Source organism: Chanos chanos, chromosome 3 (assembly GCF_902362185.1).
Source record: "Chanos chanos chromosome 3, fChaCha1.1, whole genome shotgun sequence".
Lineage (NCBI taxonomy): Eukaryota > Metazoa > Chordata > Actinopteri > Gonorynchiformes > Chanidae > Chanos > Chanos chanos.
Genome location: NC_044497.1, coordinates 31,008,189 through 31,027,505, shown reverse-complemented (window position 1 = coordinate 31,027,505; position 19,317 = coordinate 31,008,189). Strand labels below are relative to the sequence as shown.

The following is a 19,317-nucleotide window of genomic DNA, read 5'->3' as shown; positions in this document are numbered from 1 at the left end:
ACTTTTTTACTAAATGACTAAACATCAACATTATACAAAATCAAAGTGTCAGTTAATGGGGCCCATTCATTTATTTATTCATATCCTCTTATTTCACTTAACTGAACACTTGAAATACTGTTTTAATAGTTATATGAATATATAAATAACGTTTTAATTTGTAGACATGGGAAGCGTGGATAGGACAGTGCAAATCTGTATCGCAGTATCATTTCATACTCTCCCTGCAGTTCCATCTAACTGATCCAGCATGACAGCTGGGCACTCTCACTTTACCCTCCATGACCTCAGTCACATAGCATGCGCACCTGTGCACACACGCATACGAACACACACCCACACACACACAAACACACACACACAAACACACAGACACACACTCTCATGATGATAGCAACGTGGCATCAGACACAGAGATCAGGTATGTCGTTTGCTCTAGGAAGTTTTCTGTAACGTGTAAAAGGAGGTTCTCTAACCCTTTAGAAATGAGCGTGTGCCTGGATTCTGTCTGCTCCTCTCTCACAGGGGCAGATTCGTGAGGAGACGGGGGAGACTGGGGTGGAGGTTTTTGGCATACCTTTGAGCGTCTCAACCCCGTTAGAAACCCTGCAGCACTCTCCGCTCCGCTGATACATGTGCATGTAATGACTTTACAGCCTGGACAGGCAACTGCACGCGGGAGGGACAGGACAACCACACAGCCCTCCCAGCCTTCATCTAACACTAAACCCCCCCCCACCCCCCACCCCCTGGTTCAGGCATGTGTCTCTCAAAGCTCTGGACACCTACACAACCCTCAGTCTTTTTCCTGCCCCACACTGGACCCTTGGGCCTAGGGCACTTGCAGCTGTCTGTCTGCTGTCATAAAGCCTACATAAATCAGTCATCAGAGACAGGACAGTGAATGGAGCTATGGTATAAGGAGAGTTGGTTAAAGGCTTGGTAACTCATTTTAAGATACTAAAGAAGTCAGAGTGAAGGGTGAGGGTAGACCATGAACAAGCACTCTTGAAGTTCTGCATATTCTCATGTATCTGTCCAGCTGTAGGACTCTCACCTCTTTTCTTCTCCTGACTGTGATTATAAACCATTTTGCTAAAAATAGACATCTTCATCCATCAGTTAAAATGACTCAGTGTATAACTGGTAGGTGTGGCTTGTCAATCATTTGAAATGAACTTCCTTCGAATCCATCGTGCGTAAGAGGGAGAAACTGCCTTCCTGAAACAGAAAAAAGAAAGTGTGTGTCACAAACAGGGCAACATGTCCGGGCAACAAGATCTTAGTCCTATAACTAACTTTCACAACATGCTCCTTTCAGTAGAAATTTGGGAATATTTTTTTCAAAAAGAAAGTGAGTGTTGCTGGATCTTATTGATCTTTTCTTCAAAGAAATACCAAGTCCATCTGGGGCACTTAAGGTTTTTTTGTAGTGTGAGAATTTTGGCACAGGGTTTTTCTCTCTACGACACCTGATGGTGGGCCTTCGTCACATACTGGCCACTAAAAGAAGCAAAGGTGTGAATTTAGCACCCCAGCAGCACCTGCTGAGTCTGGAAAAACAAAGGAGGGGTGATTTCCAAAGCGCTCAGCGGCTAAGAGGATGCACAGTTTGGATAGATGTGTGTTTCTTAAGCTATGATTCACAGCTTACACAAAGCCTCATGACAGCAGTGTGTCAACACAGAAAATAATATGAAATTCATTTGAAGACTTCAGTTCCTCTTGGGACTAAAGTGGGAAGATCAAATAACAAGTGTGCACATGATCTGTAATGTGTAACTGTGTTATGCATGACTCGCAACATTGCTTAGTTGTTATTTTTCTTTTTTTCTCCTCGAAAGATTATTCTTTGAATGCTATAGAATATTCTTGGATTTGACCACTGAAGGATGACCATTGACCATTGACAGGATGATCATTATGTCTTGAGATATAACTTTGCTTTTATTTCCTCTAGAAGCAAATATTTTGTTGGGAATCTAGAAGTCTAGAAATCTGACCGAGTGCTTAGAGTTTGAGTTTCTTTTTGCCAGGCAATATATTTCCATTCATTCATTCAGAGGGAAAAGCTATGTATTCGTATGCTATGCTGCCAGTCCTACAGGGTTAACAACAGACATATAGTGGTGTTTCAAGGAAATTACTCAGACAACAGTGGGGGGAAATGCCAGTTTTGAAGAATATGTTTGTCAAACCACACTGAATGATATTGTTTTTATGGCTCACTCCTTCTTCCTTCCTTAAGACCCCCTTTCACTTTTGCTCTTTTGGAATATTATCATTAATGTTATTTGCTTTATGAAAATTTATCATGAAGATATATGATTTAGTGTGTGTGTGTCACAGGGTGATAGATTGTATGTCACATTTAATTCTTCATATTAATAATCACATAAATCATTCATAAATCATATTTTATTGGAGACAAGAGCCAAATGTTTCACCCAGTGTTTCAGGAAATATGCTGTAATTGAAACCAAGACTTTAACTCGATTCTCTTTTTCTGTTCTGTTTTTCTTTTCTTTTTGAAACATCTCCAAGTCAGACACGAGATACAAATCTGCATTTACATACAGTGTGAACAACGTTAGTGCTACCCTGCGAGTAACAGATAATGATGGATCAACCACACTATCTTTATTTTTCACTCTGCTTTTTCACTCTATCTGTGCTACAAACACAGGCAACCATCAGAAGTCTTTAGTGACCCATTATTAACACTCCATATTCCCAGCATTTTCACCACATATTATTACAAGTTAGAATAAGGTTCTGTGAACTGTGTATAGTTAAGAGAGCATAATCAATCATTGATAGTCAGGGATTGAATTCTCCCTCCACTCATAATGGTGCAATGAGCTTTTCATTGGTTTCAATCTCAAACAGTGGTTTCTTTCTTTCAGATTCTGTTCCTCTCAGCACCTGTTCATTTTTACATGGATTTGAACCAGTGACCTTTTTCTGGCTGGGAATGTATCGAAACTGCATGTAGGAGAGTAAAAACAGGCAGGAACTAACATAACTGGAAACTTTCCCAGACTATGTCAGAGTTTTCCATGAGTTGTTAGGGAACTGTAACTTCCTGTAATGGCAGCAGCACACATAGAGGGATAACCACAGTCTGACTCAACTCTTGACCTAACCTTCATGGATTTTCTGGAGACAAAGAGTTTCCCATGAATCCATATGACTAACACTAAAACCTGCTTTCATGTTCTCCCTGTGTGATTACTTCCACAATCATATCCTCTTTCTTTTCTCTCCGTTTGCATGTCATTTAATAGATCATATTTGTTTGTTGTTATTTTTGAAGGAAAGAAATATCACTTCACATACCAGCTTTACTCTTCTCAGGAACAGAGTTTCCTGTTTTCATATTTACCAAGGAATATGTGACATTCCAGAAACGTTGGCTGTCATGACTTGAATGCTTAACTCAAATTCCACACTGTAAAACTTCCACACTGACTTAACATTAACTGACATTAGTGACAGTTTGAAAGCAGGAACTGTTTAGACATTTCTGAAACTTGGGAAATACTAACATGAAAGGAGGATTGTGGCTGTTGGTTGCCTCAAGCAAACCTCGCTTCCATATCCTTGTTCAGCTAGTTTACATCTTCAGACACTTCAACTGTTGCTCTGGGCATGAACATTATTGTCTTTCCCTGTGTAGAAAGTTGTGGAACAAGGTCAGGAATCAAGCTAACACGTGGGGAATGAGAGAAACCACAAGTTCAGCACATCTGTCTGTAATTCATTTAGTACACAGTCAAAAAACTGTAGTGTTGAAGTGCTGTTAAACATATTGATTGAAACAGGTTGTTCTAATCAGACCACATAGCTGATACTGTAACAAGCAACATAGTTTCACAGAATAACATCATGCTTGTGCTGTTCCTGAGAGTATTTTAATATTTTTATGCACATATGACTTGGGACATATAAGAGTGGACTTTCTGGAGCAAATACACAAGAGGATCAGATTACATTGTGCATGCCTCCTGACTGCCCATAGTAATGTTGGGCGATGTGATTAGATGATGTGTATAATTTTTGAAAATGCATAGAGCACATACAATGAGAAAAACAGAGGTGCGGAGTATTGTAAAAATATAAGAGCGAGTGAATACAACGCAACCCCATTTCTCAAATAGTAGCATCCTTTTGATCTTTGGTAATATATCAACACTTAACAATAAATCAGTTATCAGCAATCGAGGACAATGGAGAAATTGAAGGTAATGATAATGAAGGTAATCATATTTCTTGGTATCTGAAATACTTTGACATGAATTGCTGAACAGTCTCAACATATTACAAGTTTTTTTTTGTTTGTTTTTTTGTGGGCGAACATTGTTAGGGTGATATTAAGCTTGACAAAAACATGAAACTTGGATTTTTAGCTGGACAAACTAGTGATCAGCGTTCATTGTCATATAAATGTTGGGGAGACATTATTATGAGCAGGATGTATATCAGGTGGAGACAAGTGGAATCAAATCTTTACTAAAAACAAGCCCTGAATTTCTAAATTTGCTGGTGACATTTTGATAAACACTTTTTATTGGTGAAACAGGCATTTATTATGTATGGGTTTATTCAGATGAAATCAGTCAGAGAACCAAAATAATGAATACTAATTTCTTTGTATGTATTTTATGGAAATGAGTGATACGGATCATACTTCTTTTATGTATTCCTAAACAAGTGGGAAATACACTAATGCTAAACGGAAACATTGTTCTGATTGGCTTTAAAGCATTAAAGTGATCTGTCATCCAACTGGTAACACGTGCCGTCTGTTCATGTCCTAACATGTCTCTGAGAATCTTTATAATTGACACCAGCAAGTCTTTATTCAGGCTTAACCATGGTTCACGGTCATCTTCAAACACTCATACATGTGCCATTTGCCTTATGCTAGGTGTGAAAAGCCACAGGTTTAATGACCTCCCCTCTGTTTACCGTGGGGCTTGATTAAGTAGACAGATCCCACTCAACGTGTCAACTCCATTCCTCTGACCCAGACTCTCTCCTCCCCCTCTCTAGCCTTGTATACACACTCATGCTTACGCACACACTCACACACACACACACACACACACACACACATACGCATACTCACACACACCTCATAATGTCCCCGCCCACAAGCTGACACACTCCCTCTTGTCTGGCTAAAGAGTCCTCTTCCAGCCCTCTTTTCTCAGTGTTAGTTTCTCCTCACAGACGAACACACCTATTCACATAGAGCGGAGCTTGGATTACAGAGAGAAGCCAGAGCGGAAATACTTCACGACCTGTCTCAATAAGAGACACTCACACACATTCTCATTCCGACAGGAACTGTAAACTGTAAAGGATCAGCATGGGGAGTAGTATGTCATGTGTCCCTCAACACAACTTAACATTTTCCAGCAAGAGTTTCATACGCAGGAACAGGTAAGAATTCTGGAATTACTAACATATGCCCTCAGTGTCTGTACTGTGCATGACAGGTATTGGAAAGGTACATTTTTCTTGGCTCATGTTTTGGCTCTGCCTTTAAATATGTCAACTTTAGTGTCAACTTTTTCAGTCTCTTGGAATTTACATGTCAGTTTTGCATTTCGGTATGAATAGGCTATATAAATATTTTAAATGGTAGATGATGGCTTGTATAGATGAGAACCATGGTGTGATTTGATTCGGATGTGTGTCGACCTCATTAGGGCAGTGATAAGATCACAGTTCAGTGATTGGCATTCTCATGTGATGTGTTCAACTCTGTGAGAAAGTTAGAGTTACTTGTCTGTTGCCATGTTGATCTCTAGAGTATGGAAACATGCCTGTGTTCACCTATTAGTCTAAGAGCACTGGAGAGCACTGAGTACATTTTCCTGAACAAATGTTAGTAAACTGTGTTAAATGCATGGGTGTGTGTGAGTTTGTGTGTGAATGCACACACGCTATTTGTTTCTATTAAATCAGGGCTTTATACTTTTTATTCAGTAGCTGTTTGTTTTCAAAATGTTATGGTCATTACAGAGCCTCACAGACGACAAAGTCTGTTCAGTTTATTATGTTTTATTGCATATACTGTGCCCAGATACGAGATAAATAGGACACATGTTTAACAGTTATCACTGAAACAAGTGACAGATGTTTAACAGTTATCACTGAAACAAGTGACAGTTGCAGTTTTAATGAAAACAAGACATTAACATTCAAAATCCAGTGGTTCAACCCACTCCCAAGTTTGTAAGAGAAGGAGAGTAGTGAAAAAAAGAACTGAGAGAGAGGGGGAGAGAGAGAGAGAGAGAGAGAGAGAGAGAGAGAGAGAAAGACAGGTGAATTGCTTGTCTATCAAGAACAATGCGTTCAGTGTTCTCTTTTCCTGTATCAATTCCCTGGTCAGTTAGAGAGTGGAGTTTTTCTTTTTTTTTTCTTTCTTTTTTTATGGGAGCTTCTAAACTGAAGTAAAGCTTTAACACTGAATGGCAAAGACAAATGTATGAGTAAGTTACGATCATGATCTTGTGTGAAACAACCAGATTATTAACCGTGTTCTTTTGTCAGTTTGCATTCTCCGGATGCCTTACACATCTCATCATTTAGCTTTGTAAAGAATACCACGGATGCTTCCCATCACTGTCCGCATGAATGAACCATGTGTTGTTATGCTAATTGTATTCAGAATGAAGACGGATAGATAAAGAGCAACGAACGATGAGGATTGCTGAGGTTAACATCCTGTTTGATCAATGTCCAGGAAGGGCTATTATCAAGATTTGACACTAATGATTACGAATGAGGGTCATGGGTGACAGAGGATGTCATCTGAGCTTTATTTCACTGTCCAAGTGATGCGTCTGGACACAGCAGCGCCATTGTTCTCTCAGTTCAAATTGTGTGTAGAGTAGAACTGACTATGACCTGCTCACAAATAAATAACCAACTACAGAACAGACATACAGTGGCATTATTGTGCTTTGCTTGATGCATTGACTGAAAAGGTTTCAGAGACAAAACTTTGCTTTATCAGACATACTACAAACTCAGGCTGTCTGCATGTGCACATAGGCTTCCTGAGATACACGTGTTTATGTATTGATATATAAAGTACTGATACATTTTTCCTAAAACAAGTACAGGCCCTGAATCTCGGGCACTAAGATTGATGTTTAAAACTGTAAAAATCTTGACACTTGTCTTTCCTTATTCTGAGTAGCAGTCGTTTGTTCCGGAGGAAGAACCCACAGGAGGGACAGGAGAAATCCAACAGCATAATCAACATTCTCTGTACTGTCACTCCACGGAAGGTGAGCAATCTGACAAGAAGCAAATTTTTTAAAAATTTTTGTTCAGTGACACATTCTTATAGATTCAACTGCTGCTATATCCTGTACATAACACTATTTTATGATGAAAATAAAAAGTGATGATTTTACTGAGTGTTTGTACTCTGAAACTGCTGTTTGCAGGATATGTCTGCAAAAGATCTGGAGACAATAGAGAATATTAAATGGGATCCACCATTTCTCTATGATCCAAACGGTGGCTGGAAAAAAAGTAGCATTAACGTGAAGAACTATGGACGGATGGTCCACAGCTCCAAAGTACGCTTCCGTTTCCTCCACTGCCAGGTAAGATATAACTGTTAACCTCAGCGTACACACACCCACACATGCGCAGACTCAAACACACGTATACCCAAACACAAACGGTCATATTTTGAACTTTGGCCACACCAATAACAATACTATCATTATACCGTCATTCCTGACAAAACCTTTAAAACAGGACAAACTTGATAAGAAAGCACTTTGCACATCTACACCCCTTGGCTATCATATGGATAACAAGGGTGGTCTAACCAACCATGACTTTACAGGTTACTCATCTGGGATGTGTGAAATGCAGTAGACTCGATACCAAAATGTTGCTCTCTGACTGTGAGAAACTTTATGTTTCTATATGACTCTTTGTGGCTGACTAATCGAGTGTGGTACAGCGAGTGAACCTCTGGCTCTGTTTGAACATGCAGCTTGCTGGGAGGGTTATGAAACATCTCAGTGTTGTAGTATCAGCCTTGAGGGAGACAGCCTCTGATCTTTTTCCTGATAGGGGACTCATTTGCTCTCAAGCGTGGGAACCTTAATCTGCTTTACACTTTTCATCTGTGACTTACAATAAAAAGTGGAGGGAGAAAAAACACACACATACACACACACACACACACACACGTAAGGTAACAAACAGACCAGGATGAAGTCACTCAAAGAACATACTGTTCTGCAACCTGTGGAATTCCCACAAGAAGACAAAAAGGAAATATTACCTGTTTCATCTTGACAGTCAAGTGCTGGGGACCATAGCCCAACCCTGTGCTTTTAAACAAGAAGAAATGATCTACCTGTAATAAGTCTATGAGAGCCCTTTGTGTAATGTCTTGATAATAGCCATGAAGTAGGTGCACCATTAGACCATTAGATTGTTTCATAATCATCGCCCATAGCTGTCAGCAAAAAGGCTCAGACTAAGCCGCTCCAGTAATTGGTCTCTCATCATGGCAGTATGTAATCTAGGGTAATAATGACTGGAGTAATAATGACTTAAGGGAGTTCAGAATGAAATAGTTGCGCAGACTGAAATAGAACAATATGGGGAAGAACAGGAACAGGTGCTGTTGGTGAAATCAAAGGAGATAAAGAGCTGATAGGTTTTGCTCACATATCACAGAAAAGCAGGAAGTCAGTTATTATTCGGAAATTAATAGGGAAAATGCTATTTTAAAACTTTTCCTAAGAATAGTCAAAGAATGTTCCACAGTCAATATCCACTTTACAAAATTAATCACTTTGATTCTTTTAAACAGATGTTTAGAGATGTTTTATTGTCTTGTGTCTTTTTAGGATGTGCATGACTGCTACCTGGACTTGTTTCAAACACACCTTCACTTTGTTTCAAACAACACCACTGGACTCACTTACCAGGTAAGTCATTTGTCATAAAGCACATAAAACACCCATTCACCTGGATGAAAAAGAGAAAGCATGCCAAACATAGTACAAGTTCTTAAATAGCGATACCAGGGAGTTCACCTTTTACATACACAGTTAGGAATCTGAATCGTCTTTGACAGTAAAAATCTACACGAAGATGTATCATTATCCCTCAGCTATGTGACTGTTAAATAATTCAGACGTTCTTTCTGTGGATTTACTCTCAGTAATAAATCCAGTCAGCTCCTTCTCCCTGTACTCGGGTAGACATTAATGACTAAGAGAACTGTGTCTGTAACTTGACGATGGTGTAAATATTTATTGCTCCTTGAGGGTATTGCAAAACACTGTATGGCCCATGTGATGTAGAGGACCAGAATGATAGTGGAGTGACAGTAAATCTGAAACAGATGATTTAATACTCACAGTCATCACAGAGAGTTGAAACTGAGCGTAAACTTAATATCCAAGTAGGTGATAGATTGACATCGGTGCCAAAGAGAAAGGAAAAAAAAAAAGAATTTTTCATGTGTTTTGTTTAAAAACAGGGAACTCTTCCACTTAAAGAACTCACCATTTGCAAAGTGCAAAACAGGAACAGCTTTGGGGATCCACAGGAATTTGCATTCCAGATAAATGGTAAGTAGCTCGGGACAAAGAGATTTCTGAACGTGAATGTGATTAGAATCTCTCTCCGTTTTATCAATGTGCTCTACAAGCACATGTTGGACAGCTACACTATTCACAGCTTTGGACAGTTCCTATGTTGAGACATTCCAGTGATACCAAAGTACCATGACCTTCCTGCCCTGCCACCTATCTAAGACTAACTAGAGGGGCCTCCATTTGCCACCGGTCAGAGAGCGGTGAAATGACCCTTCAAGGCCCCTCTTGTTATATGACAGGTGCTCCTGAACCCTCTCAGCTGTTGCACTGAGAGTCAGTGCTCCAGTCCCCTCTTTGGCCTGCTTCAGCCGCTGTGCATTCCAGCTCACTCAAGCCAAACAGATCATAGTACTACATTATTCTCTACAGACCCTTTGAGTACATCTTTAATATAAAATTGGGAGAGACAATATTGTTTTTGCAGTACCCATCTGTTGGATTTGATGTTTCGGGTTGGGTTTTTTTTTAATGTATGTTGTGGTGCTACGCTTGTAATATCAAGAAATTAACAATTAACCTCAAAAATGTGCAAAGTATTAATGTTAAGATTCTAGACTTCCTCAGATAGCACGCACTGATAATCCAGGTTATTCAGTCAGGACATTTGCTGCTCACGCTTACTAAGGAATGTTGAGAGCAAACATGACCAAGGCATGAGTCAAAAGAATAACTTGGCACATTCATATCTCTGTCTGCGACAAAATGAATACTTTCTGTTGTCCAGACGGATGAGTCAATTTTCTGTTAGGGTATAGCATGAGAAGCGTATAACTTCCAGTCAAACCTGTGATCACAGAGGTCATATCTACCACCATTTACACTCAGACTGAGTGTTCACGGTCCTGCCCACACTTCTGTGGCAGGTCAAAAAGGTCAAACTGAGAGAACATTTACAATCTGCCAAAGACATTACTGGCTTTCATTATCTTCCTCTGGCACTGTGAGAAAAAACTTCGAAGGAAAAAAACAAAACAAAACAAAAACAAAAGAAAGAAATATGAAATCAGGAGTCAGCTTACAAGGTCGGCGCACTCTAACGGGAGATAAGTTTGGCTTTTCAAGCAGTGACGAAGGTGGGAAGGACAGAAGGCTGATAACTTTTCTGATAGCGTTGGTATGTTAGTCTGATAAAGAAGGGAGATTCCAGGCTGGTGCATTCTGGAGATCTGAGGGCCTGATTTATCACTCAAGTGGGGAATGCAGTAATGTTAAGAGTCCAGGAAGATTAGATGTATAAGACCAAGAACTATACTTCTTCCCACATGGGAAGTTAAATATTACAAAAATATTATTAATTATTATTAAAATATTATTTTATTTTAAGATCAACACTCACCATATTTCCAGAAACCTAGATGACCTGGATCAGTGAGAAGTTCTGTTTAAAGATGTACTAATTAGTAGGTTTATAAGTATTTGGAACTGCCCTGAAAGTGCCGTGAGTAACAGAGTAGGAAACCCAGGGAGGTCGTTCCCTGTGTGGCTTTTTGCCATAGCCTCTGACCTCATGTCTTTGACTCCGCAGGTGTCAGCCTGAACCCCATTATCGTCTACTGCTCCAGCCAAGAGGAGATGGACAACTGGTTTGGCTTGCTGAAGGAAAACATAGAAGCCAATGGAGGCACGGCTATAGTGCCGGATACATATACCAGGGTTAAGGTATGGCTCATCCTTTGTTCTGACTAAGACTTTGTAATAGGTTACTGACACATTGACTTTAGTGCCACAACTATGGCCAAACAGAGGATAATAAACAATTTAATTGCAGGAAACACTCAATAAATTTGGGCCGTACACATATTATTGTCCTTATGTGGAAATTTAATTAGGGAGTGGCTAGGACCACAGGGACTGCAACCACACCACTTCTTTCAAAATGGAAAAGAAAAAAGAAACAGATTACATTTTGGAGCCAACAATTAGCCTAGTCAGCGGTCATAAATCAGTGTTCTCCCTTACAGCAGAATATTACAGTGTCTGATCCTTTGTCATTGCATCATTACTCTATGACAGTAACTGTCTTTATTGCTTTATAATAACGTTGTGTAAACTACGTAATGGCAGTCTGCCTGTGTAATGTGAATATAGTGTTAACAGCTAATTAAATGTTATATTGCTTTGATGTTAAAAGGCTCATTACATTGAGAAAGTCAACAGAGGGGAAAGAGGAGCTGAGAAATTCCATCAGTAAAGAAACCATCTATGAATGGGAAGGATCCCAGCGTGAGAGTCTGGGACCAATCACATATGTGACCAAGGTCAAGCTACAGCACATGCCTTGCCAAGTAAGTTTAAATTTACTTGATGTTTTTTTAAATAGGTTTTCCTCACTTAGACTCATTAGTTAGTTTGGAAGTGTGCCTAACGACTGATCAGAATGGTCTACAAACTGCTGGATCAAAGCAACAGTTTCTATTTTTATAATCCTCACACTATGACACAAAACCCTATGGAATATTACGGTAAATGCTCGAGTTATTAAACATCATGTCTCAGTAAGCTACAACTGGGAGAGAATAACAGAATTCAGATGCCACTTTGAGACAAACACAGTGTGACACACATTACAGTGTGTCATTGCGCAAGCAGAAATTACATCACATCTCTGTGAGCAATACATGTTACCTGCTGGTACCCATGTAGGAGGGTATAAATCACACGTATTCCGAGGAATGTTTAAGTAAGCTGTTCACTTCAGCTCAGATTAACAGCTTTGTTATTTACACTATATCTTCTAGTGCACATAGCCTAATATAATTTTTTCTACAAAGACTGCTTCAGTTCTTTAGAAAAAACATGGTGTAAACATAAAACCAGCTCATCTGAACTATACCTAACTGTGTATAGGTAACCAGATCCCTAAAATGTCCACATGCATAGAATAAAAGCGAATCTTTTTTTAAAGTGCGGTTTGAAAGCGTGTCAACCTGTGAACTGGGTGTGTAAACCAGTTGCTTCGCTCACGCACTGACTTGACTCGCCCTACAGCTGTTTTTGTGACACACCCTCTTAAGAGTCAAGACACAGAACTGCTGTGAAAAACCACTGCTATCATATAAAGCTCTGCTGTCTGTCTCAAAAGTGAGAATGCGTATCTCGCAATGAGAAGTCTCAGATATACTGTATTACAATAAAAATGTGACAGTAGTTTCATAAGGAAAGACATGGGAAAGACATGGAAAAGTAAAGACATAGACATGGAAAAGTAAAACATGGCTGTCAATTAAATAGCCTGTTGAAGCTAAAAAATTTGTCCATTCTGGGTGCATTAAAATATATATCTGATGGAAATGGAATAAGACCAGAAGTGTAACTGGAGTAATATTTTTCTTCCACAGGAGCAGTATGATAGACTGCTGGTGATGTATCCAAACAATCTGATCATCTTGTCTGAGGAGAGCGATGGGCTCTTTTACAAGGTAACTTGCAGGACATCTCCCAATTCAAACAAAACAGGTGTAAACTACTGCTAGGTTTCCTCTAAAGAGATTTTAATGAACTAAACGCTGTGGTGCCAATGATCATGTATTTTGATTCCAGGGGAAACTTGCTCTCGATATGATTACAGTAACTACCCCGTGCCAAGACGTTAAGCCCAATACATTCATGATTGAGGGTAAGTTTAAAAAAAAATCCATTTTTCTTTCAGCTGCAAGACCACATTTATTCATGGGTGATGTTATACATCACCTGTATCACCTGTAGTCTAAAGTACCTGGATCTGCACATCATGTTTCTGAAATCGACACATTTCCTAATCGGCACAATACAATTTTCTCAGCTGCAGTAAGACTCACTCTTCTTGTATTTGTTGTCAGGAAAACTGATAAACCCCATCATCGTGACCTGCCTGGACATGAACGAGTTCCGTGACTGGATCCAGCATTTCAAAGCCTCCGACGTTCCCATTCTCAGCCCTCCTCCACCTGTCTATGACATCATCTACACTCCAACACACAGAGAGGTATAAAATCTCCATACAAGACACAGCAGAAACTCTTCCAATGTGTCTGTGTTTTGTGTCATAACCGAGATATGTGAATTGTTTGAAGTGCCGAATTGACCCTCTGTCTTTCACAGGCTCCAGAATTTGATAGATGGAGTGGTAGTAGTCGAAGTGGAGCTGACCCTCTTAAACATTCTTACAATGGAAGAAGATCCCATGAGCTCCAGTTGCCATGTGTTGATGATAACCCCATGTCCCCTGGTTACACTGAACCTCTCTGTGTAAGCCTTAACATCTTTTGACCCTTGAATTTCAGAATCGTGTTATTAAGTTTGTGTAAACACACAGAATTACCAAAGAAACTCATGTCGCCTTCTGCACTAGGGCTAGTTTTTAAGCAGCAGTGTTGTATATCCAACATGACAAGTTGGTGGTGTGTTTACTTAATGCTTATCTGATGAAAATGTGTTTATTTTGGAGGTGCAGTATGGAAAGATGTGATCAGGAACAGCTTTGGTAGTTAAATATTAACTCCTGCCCTGCCCTCACTTCTCCTGTTACCATGAAAAGAAAAAAAAAAAACACTCAGGTTATCGTGTTGTGAAGAGATCTTAAGAAACCGTTCCTCATTTAGCTCTTCCCAGAGTGCGAATTATACACTGACAATCAGAGGGGTCAACTTTTCCTCCAGGGCTGTATAGCATAGGATATATAAATGTTTTGACCCCCCCAAACTGTTGTTTTTACCTCTTTTCGGGGGGGGGGGTTCAATTCTTAATCAGGGAGGTCACACACCCCCAATCCCCCCTGTAATTCGAACCATGGTTCGCCCTTAATAACGCAAAATCACCGAGCTCACCTGTGAAAATTTATGTTCATGTTTGAATTGTGAGTTAACTGAGGATTTGCAGCTTTTTGGTGCAAGTTGTTTGGGCTGATTTGCAAACATCCCTAAAGTCTACATCAAAGTTTTAAATGTTCCAAAACAAGATATAGCAAGTCCACATGGCATAGCATTGCGCAAGAAATGACCTGACGAATTAAAATCTTACGTTTTCTGCCACGTTATCGTATTGTAGTAGGATCTTTCATTCCTAACCAGCATTGGCTAAATTCAGGACAGATACTGTAGTACATTTGCAGGACATACTGCTTGTAAGCTCTTTGCTTTGATTATGTTTACTCAGTTTCACAAATGCCAATGAAACAGATTCAGAGTGAGTTTTAATCCCAGCAATAGTTGTGGAATATCAAATTTTTAGTGTCCAAACCCCTTCTTACTCCTTTATTATTTGAAGTTAAACCTTTCAATCTGACGTTGTCTCTGTGTTTGTTTTGGTGCAGTACATCTCCAGCAGACCCACTTCCACGGAAACACAGTTCTCTGCTCGGCTGAGCAGCAGGAGTAACAGTTTATCCTCTCATGTCAGACCCAACCATGACCTCCGACCCCCATCACTGCGCTACTCCTCTCCTCAACGTGTCTCCTATCTGTCTTCCGAGGAACCCATGTCTCCTGTCTATAACACCCCGTACACGTCAGTTCACCACAATGTCCCCGTCCAACGCATGGTCAAAGCCCCACTCATTAAGGTAACTGCTTCTCACTTCTTAATTAGTGGTAAGGTTGATTTAAATTAATGATGATGTAGTAGACCTGGCTTGAAAAACATTTTTTTTTTCTGTTAGATGGCAATTTGTAGTTTTCCGCCATAAATTTGCTGTTCCCTATTTCAGCCACCAGAATCTCTGGCATCAAATTTCAGTATTAAGCAGGAGTGACTGAAACTAATGTAAGACTTACTCAGTATTAATCATTCCAGGAAACACAAGACTGACAAGGATTTGTCTGCTTTTCTGTGTTTAGTCAAACAGCTGGAGCACCCCGCAGACATCCATAAAGTATCAGCCTTCCAACCCCCAGCGTCACTCTGAAATGTACGCCCTGCGAAAGCCCCTCTCTCCCCTTTATGACGACCCCACCACCCCCGGGATTTACCCGCTGGAGGAGAACGTGGTTAAGGCGGTGGTAAGTGGGTCAGGATATTAGATCTGCTCTCTCATTTTACACCTGGGTCTGATGTGACCTAATAGCCCATGAACAAGTACACTGATTTGAAGAGCCATGCCGTGGAAAGTCCCTATAGCCCTGATTACTAATTGATTAATCCAGATACATAATTAAGAAGGCTCTAGGGTGAATGAAAGAGTGATATACCCTGTGTTGTTTTATGTCACATCTACCTACAGAGAACTGTCTCAGTACAACACACAATACACTTTGCGATGACCTTTTACTAACTTTTTTTCTTTTTCTTTTTCGTTTTTTTTACACTTAGTGAATTTATCAGCAAGATTAACCTAAATCCAGTAACGCTAAATTATGAGCAGATTGGTTTGATGGATCAGTAACTGAATGCGTCTCTCTTGTTGAACAGCACTCACAACAGCAACAGTCTGGCTCTCTTCTCCCCTCGTCTTTCAAGCTACGCACACCTCCTCTAGGCCGTAAGAACAGGGGCAACCCTGCAAAGGAGTCGGAGCTGGTCAATGCCGAGCATGCCGCAGCGCAACGTGCTGAAGCCGTGTCCAGACTAAAACTGTTAGCTCCTCCCAACAAGGTGTCAGAGCACAATTATCAACAGGTAGGTACCCGCTCTGTTCCAAATGAGCACGGTCAAAAAAGACAGAGATAAATGGAGTGTGTACAGTTGAAATAAGAGGGAATATGTCAGATTAGGCGTGGTTAAATGAACAGACTCAATATAAAGAACTACATATTTGTCTTACATGAATGCACACAAGCACACAACAACTGAAAATACGGCTCAGCGCCGAACGGACATGCCCGGACTATGTTTAACCAGGATTAAGTCAATACAGCAAAATAACTCTTGTGTTCTTTCGTCCTTCGCAGAGAGTTTTCCCTCCCCATACTGCCATGGATACAACACAGATGTCGTACGGTTACTCACCAGGTGAGAATCTCCAGAATGTGAACGTTACACCGCAGTGTGGTGTCACAATGACACTTTTATCTACTCGGCCTGAAACTAAATACGTACCGCAAGTTGTGCGACCAGTTGGTTAAACCGCATGTTTTGTTTGTAAAGTATAAACTATGATGTATAAACTATGATGCAATGTTATAGATTTGTATTACATTGAAGTCTGCCGACCAATATGACATCTGACTTTGAATATGTCAAACAATACCGACACCATAATCCTCTGCTTTTGCCGCAATGTTTACTGATGTCAGTGCTCTCAGGCTTACGAGGTTCCATGGTGACAATATGCCGGGCATACCATCCACTCAGACACAGAGCTCACTCGATGATTTTAGACTGACCTTTTACAACAAGTTACTGCACACACACACACACACACACAGTGGGAAGTGGCAGCTCAAGACTGTACATGAGGGATGGGCAGTGAAAGTCAGCGGAAATAAGAGTTAGGGAAAGTGCTTGTTTGTGTGTGTGTGTGTGTGTGTGTGTGTGTGTGTGTGTGTGTGAAACTGAGCCCTAGCTGCTTCATTTTACATGACAGGACTACAGGTGGCATATGAGGGGAAGACCAGGGCAGGGACAGAGTTACTGCGAAAAATGATTTAATGCTCACAACTGGGAAATCATTCAGAGAATGCGTATGCCTCTCTTAGAAGATCATTGTAGTAAAAAGAACACACAACAGTTCATTCCAAATCTTCCAAATCTCAGCATGTTGTGTATGTAGAGCCACATGATTTAGCTGTGTATAACTTAAAAAGAGTCGATCCCGTGGGAAATGTAACTTCCTCATATTTGAGAATTATTATAATCTCAGTTCATTATGTTGTGCTATGAGGTGGAGTCGGGCACAGGCATGCTACTCACTGTACTTGTTCTGAAAAAGCAAAGAGAAAAATTGGACATTGTTCAACAATGCTTGTAGTATTGCTCAATCTAAACCATGAATCTTATTTCATGACAAACATATCCAAGTGTCATTTGCCTTCCTCTGTGAACGGATATTCCAGCGCACAAAACTAACAGCTTTTTGTCTCCACAGATGACAACTCCTACCTTAAACCAGCTGAGCCAGATGACCAGGAAATGGACTATGATAACATTTGGGAGTTGGACTGCAATAATGGGATGATTCAACATTCGCTGCCTGGAATTTCGCCACACCGGACGGTAGCTGACTGTGGTGCTCGGGGCCTCAGCGCCGTGGCAACACAGCAGAGATGGTCATAAAAAAGAACAATGGGTTTATGCTCGTCTGGACTTGTGCACATAGCAGACTAATCTGAGCCTCACTGCACACGGAATATCACATACAGAGAGATGTAGTGAAAGAGAGAAAAAGAGAAAGAAAGAGAAAAGAAAGGGAGTAAAACCTACAGCTTTAAACATTAAAGACAGACATTAAAGACGTAATTACAAGAATTGTTAGAGCTGTATACTGACCCAGGCTTTAGAAATGAAAAAGAAGATGGAAACATAAATCTGAAAACTTCAGTATATTTATGCAGGTGTGTGACTGCGCCCAACAAGAAGAACATTTTCTTTACTGGTACCATGAAAACTGGTGGCATTAAAATCAAGGGATTTCATTTATGAACATTGTCAGTTATATCATAACCTTTATAAATAATGGTCAAATATTTGTTTTCATAAAATGTACATAATGTAAGTAATATTTACTGAGCGCTTGTTTGTACTACTGTGTGTTTTTTGCACTGTATTTTGTTCTCTTTCTATTTGTTGTTTGCATTTTATTTTATTGTATTATTATTTTTATTTTATTTTATTTATACAGTTTTGCTGGAATAAATAGGACATACTGCTGTTTTCGCTGTACATGAATGTGAATAACTGGCAAATTCTTTTCATATCTTTGCGGAAAACATACGCATTCCATTACCAAAATATCAACATCTTTGTTATTATTTTAGTAGAACAGTTGCCAAAATGCCAACATCTTCATCTGGTCTTAGTGAACTTGTCAAAAAGTGTGAGTGGTTTTGGTTTGATGTGAATAAAAACAAGATCTGTATTCACTGAAATTTATTCTGATCTATGTTTATACACCATTGAGTAGAACCCTCTCACACAAGCTGTTGGTCAAATTCTCTTGACATTGCTTACATAGCCACTCGTGACGCACTGCAGTGCACTTCTCGGCAGTGCAGCATGTCTCCTCTAAAACTGTGAGCGAACACTGACAACAAACTTTTCAACAGCTTTCACTATTAGTTTTATTTGATTCTGTAAACATCAGTGCAAACATGGACAAATCACTATATGCAACAATTAGATAAAGGACAGACTTTGTATCCCACTAAATTCTCTAGATCAGTCTTATTCAACTGACAGCCTAAAGGCCAAATCTGGCCCAAGTGCGACCTCTAGTGGCCTGGAGGCAATTTCAAGCTGTGAACAAATGTAAATTTGTGTAAAGCAAAAATGGTTTTAAATAAATGTAAATATGAGAATGTAAATAGGCTGCCCATTTCTGAAATCCAGCCCATTTAAATTTGTAACTGAATATCCCTGCTCTAGATGTGATGATCATGAGGAAGACAAGCCAGGGACTCAAGCTCTTTTCTTTTAAAAGTTACAGAGGCAGCAAGTGCCTGTATCTGTATCTGACTGAGGGAAGGTCTTGTTAACATTGAAATTAAATGAGATAATGTTCTGTAGATTCTATCATTTTCACAAACAGTAC

The 19,317-nt window shown here is 39.9% G+C and overlaps 1 protein-coding gene across 1 annotated transcript; it reads left to right on the top strand.

Moving 5' to 3' along the window:
- Positions 1-5,369: 5,369 nt before the first annotated feature.
- On the top strand, positions 5,370-17,843 carry plekhn1 (pleckstrin homology domain containing, family N member 1). The gene is given in 16 exon segments (XM_030770196.1): positions 5,370-5,448; positions 7,217-7,307; positions 7,470-7,631; positions 8,901-8,981; positions 9,539-9,629; positions 11,182-11,348; positions 11,807-11,941; positions 12,995-13,075; positions 13,197-13,272; positions 13,475-13,620; positions 13,737-13,883; positions 14,947-15,195; positions 15,470-15,631; positions 16,041-16,247; positions 16,520-16,580; positions 17,656-17,843. Coding segments are annotated over 16 exon segments (2,118 nt in total). The 5' UTR covers positions 5,370-5,374.
- The last annotated feature ends 1,474 nt before the right edge of the window (positions 17,844-19,317 follow it).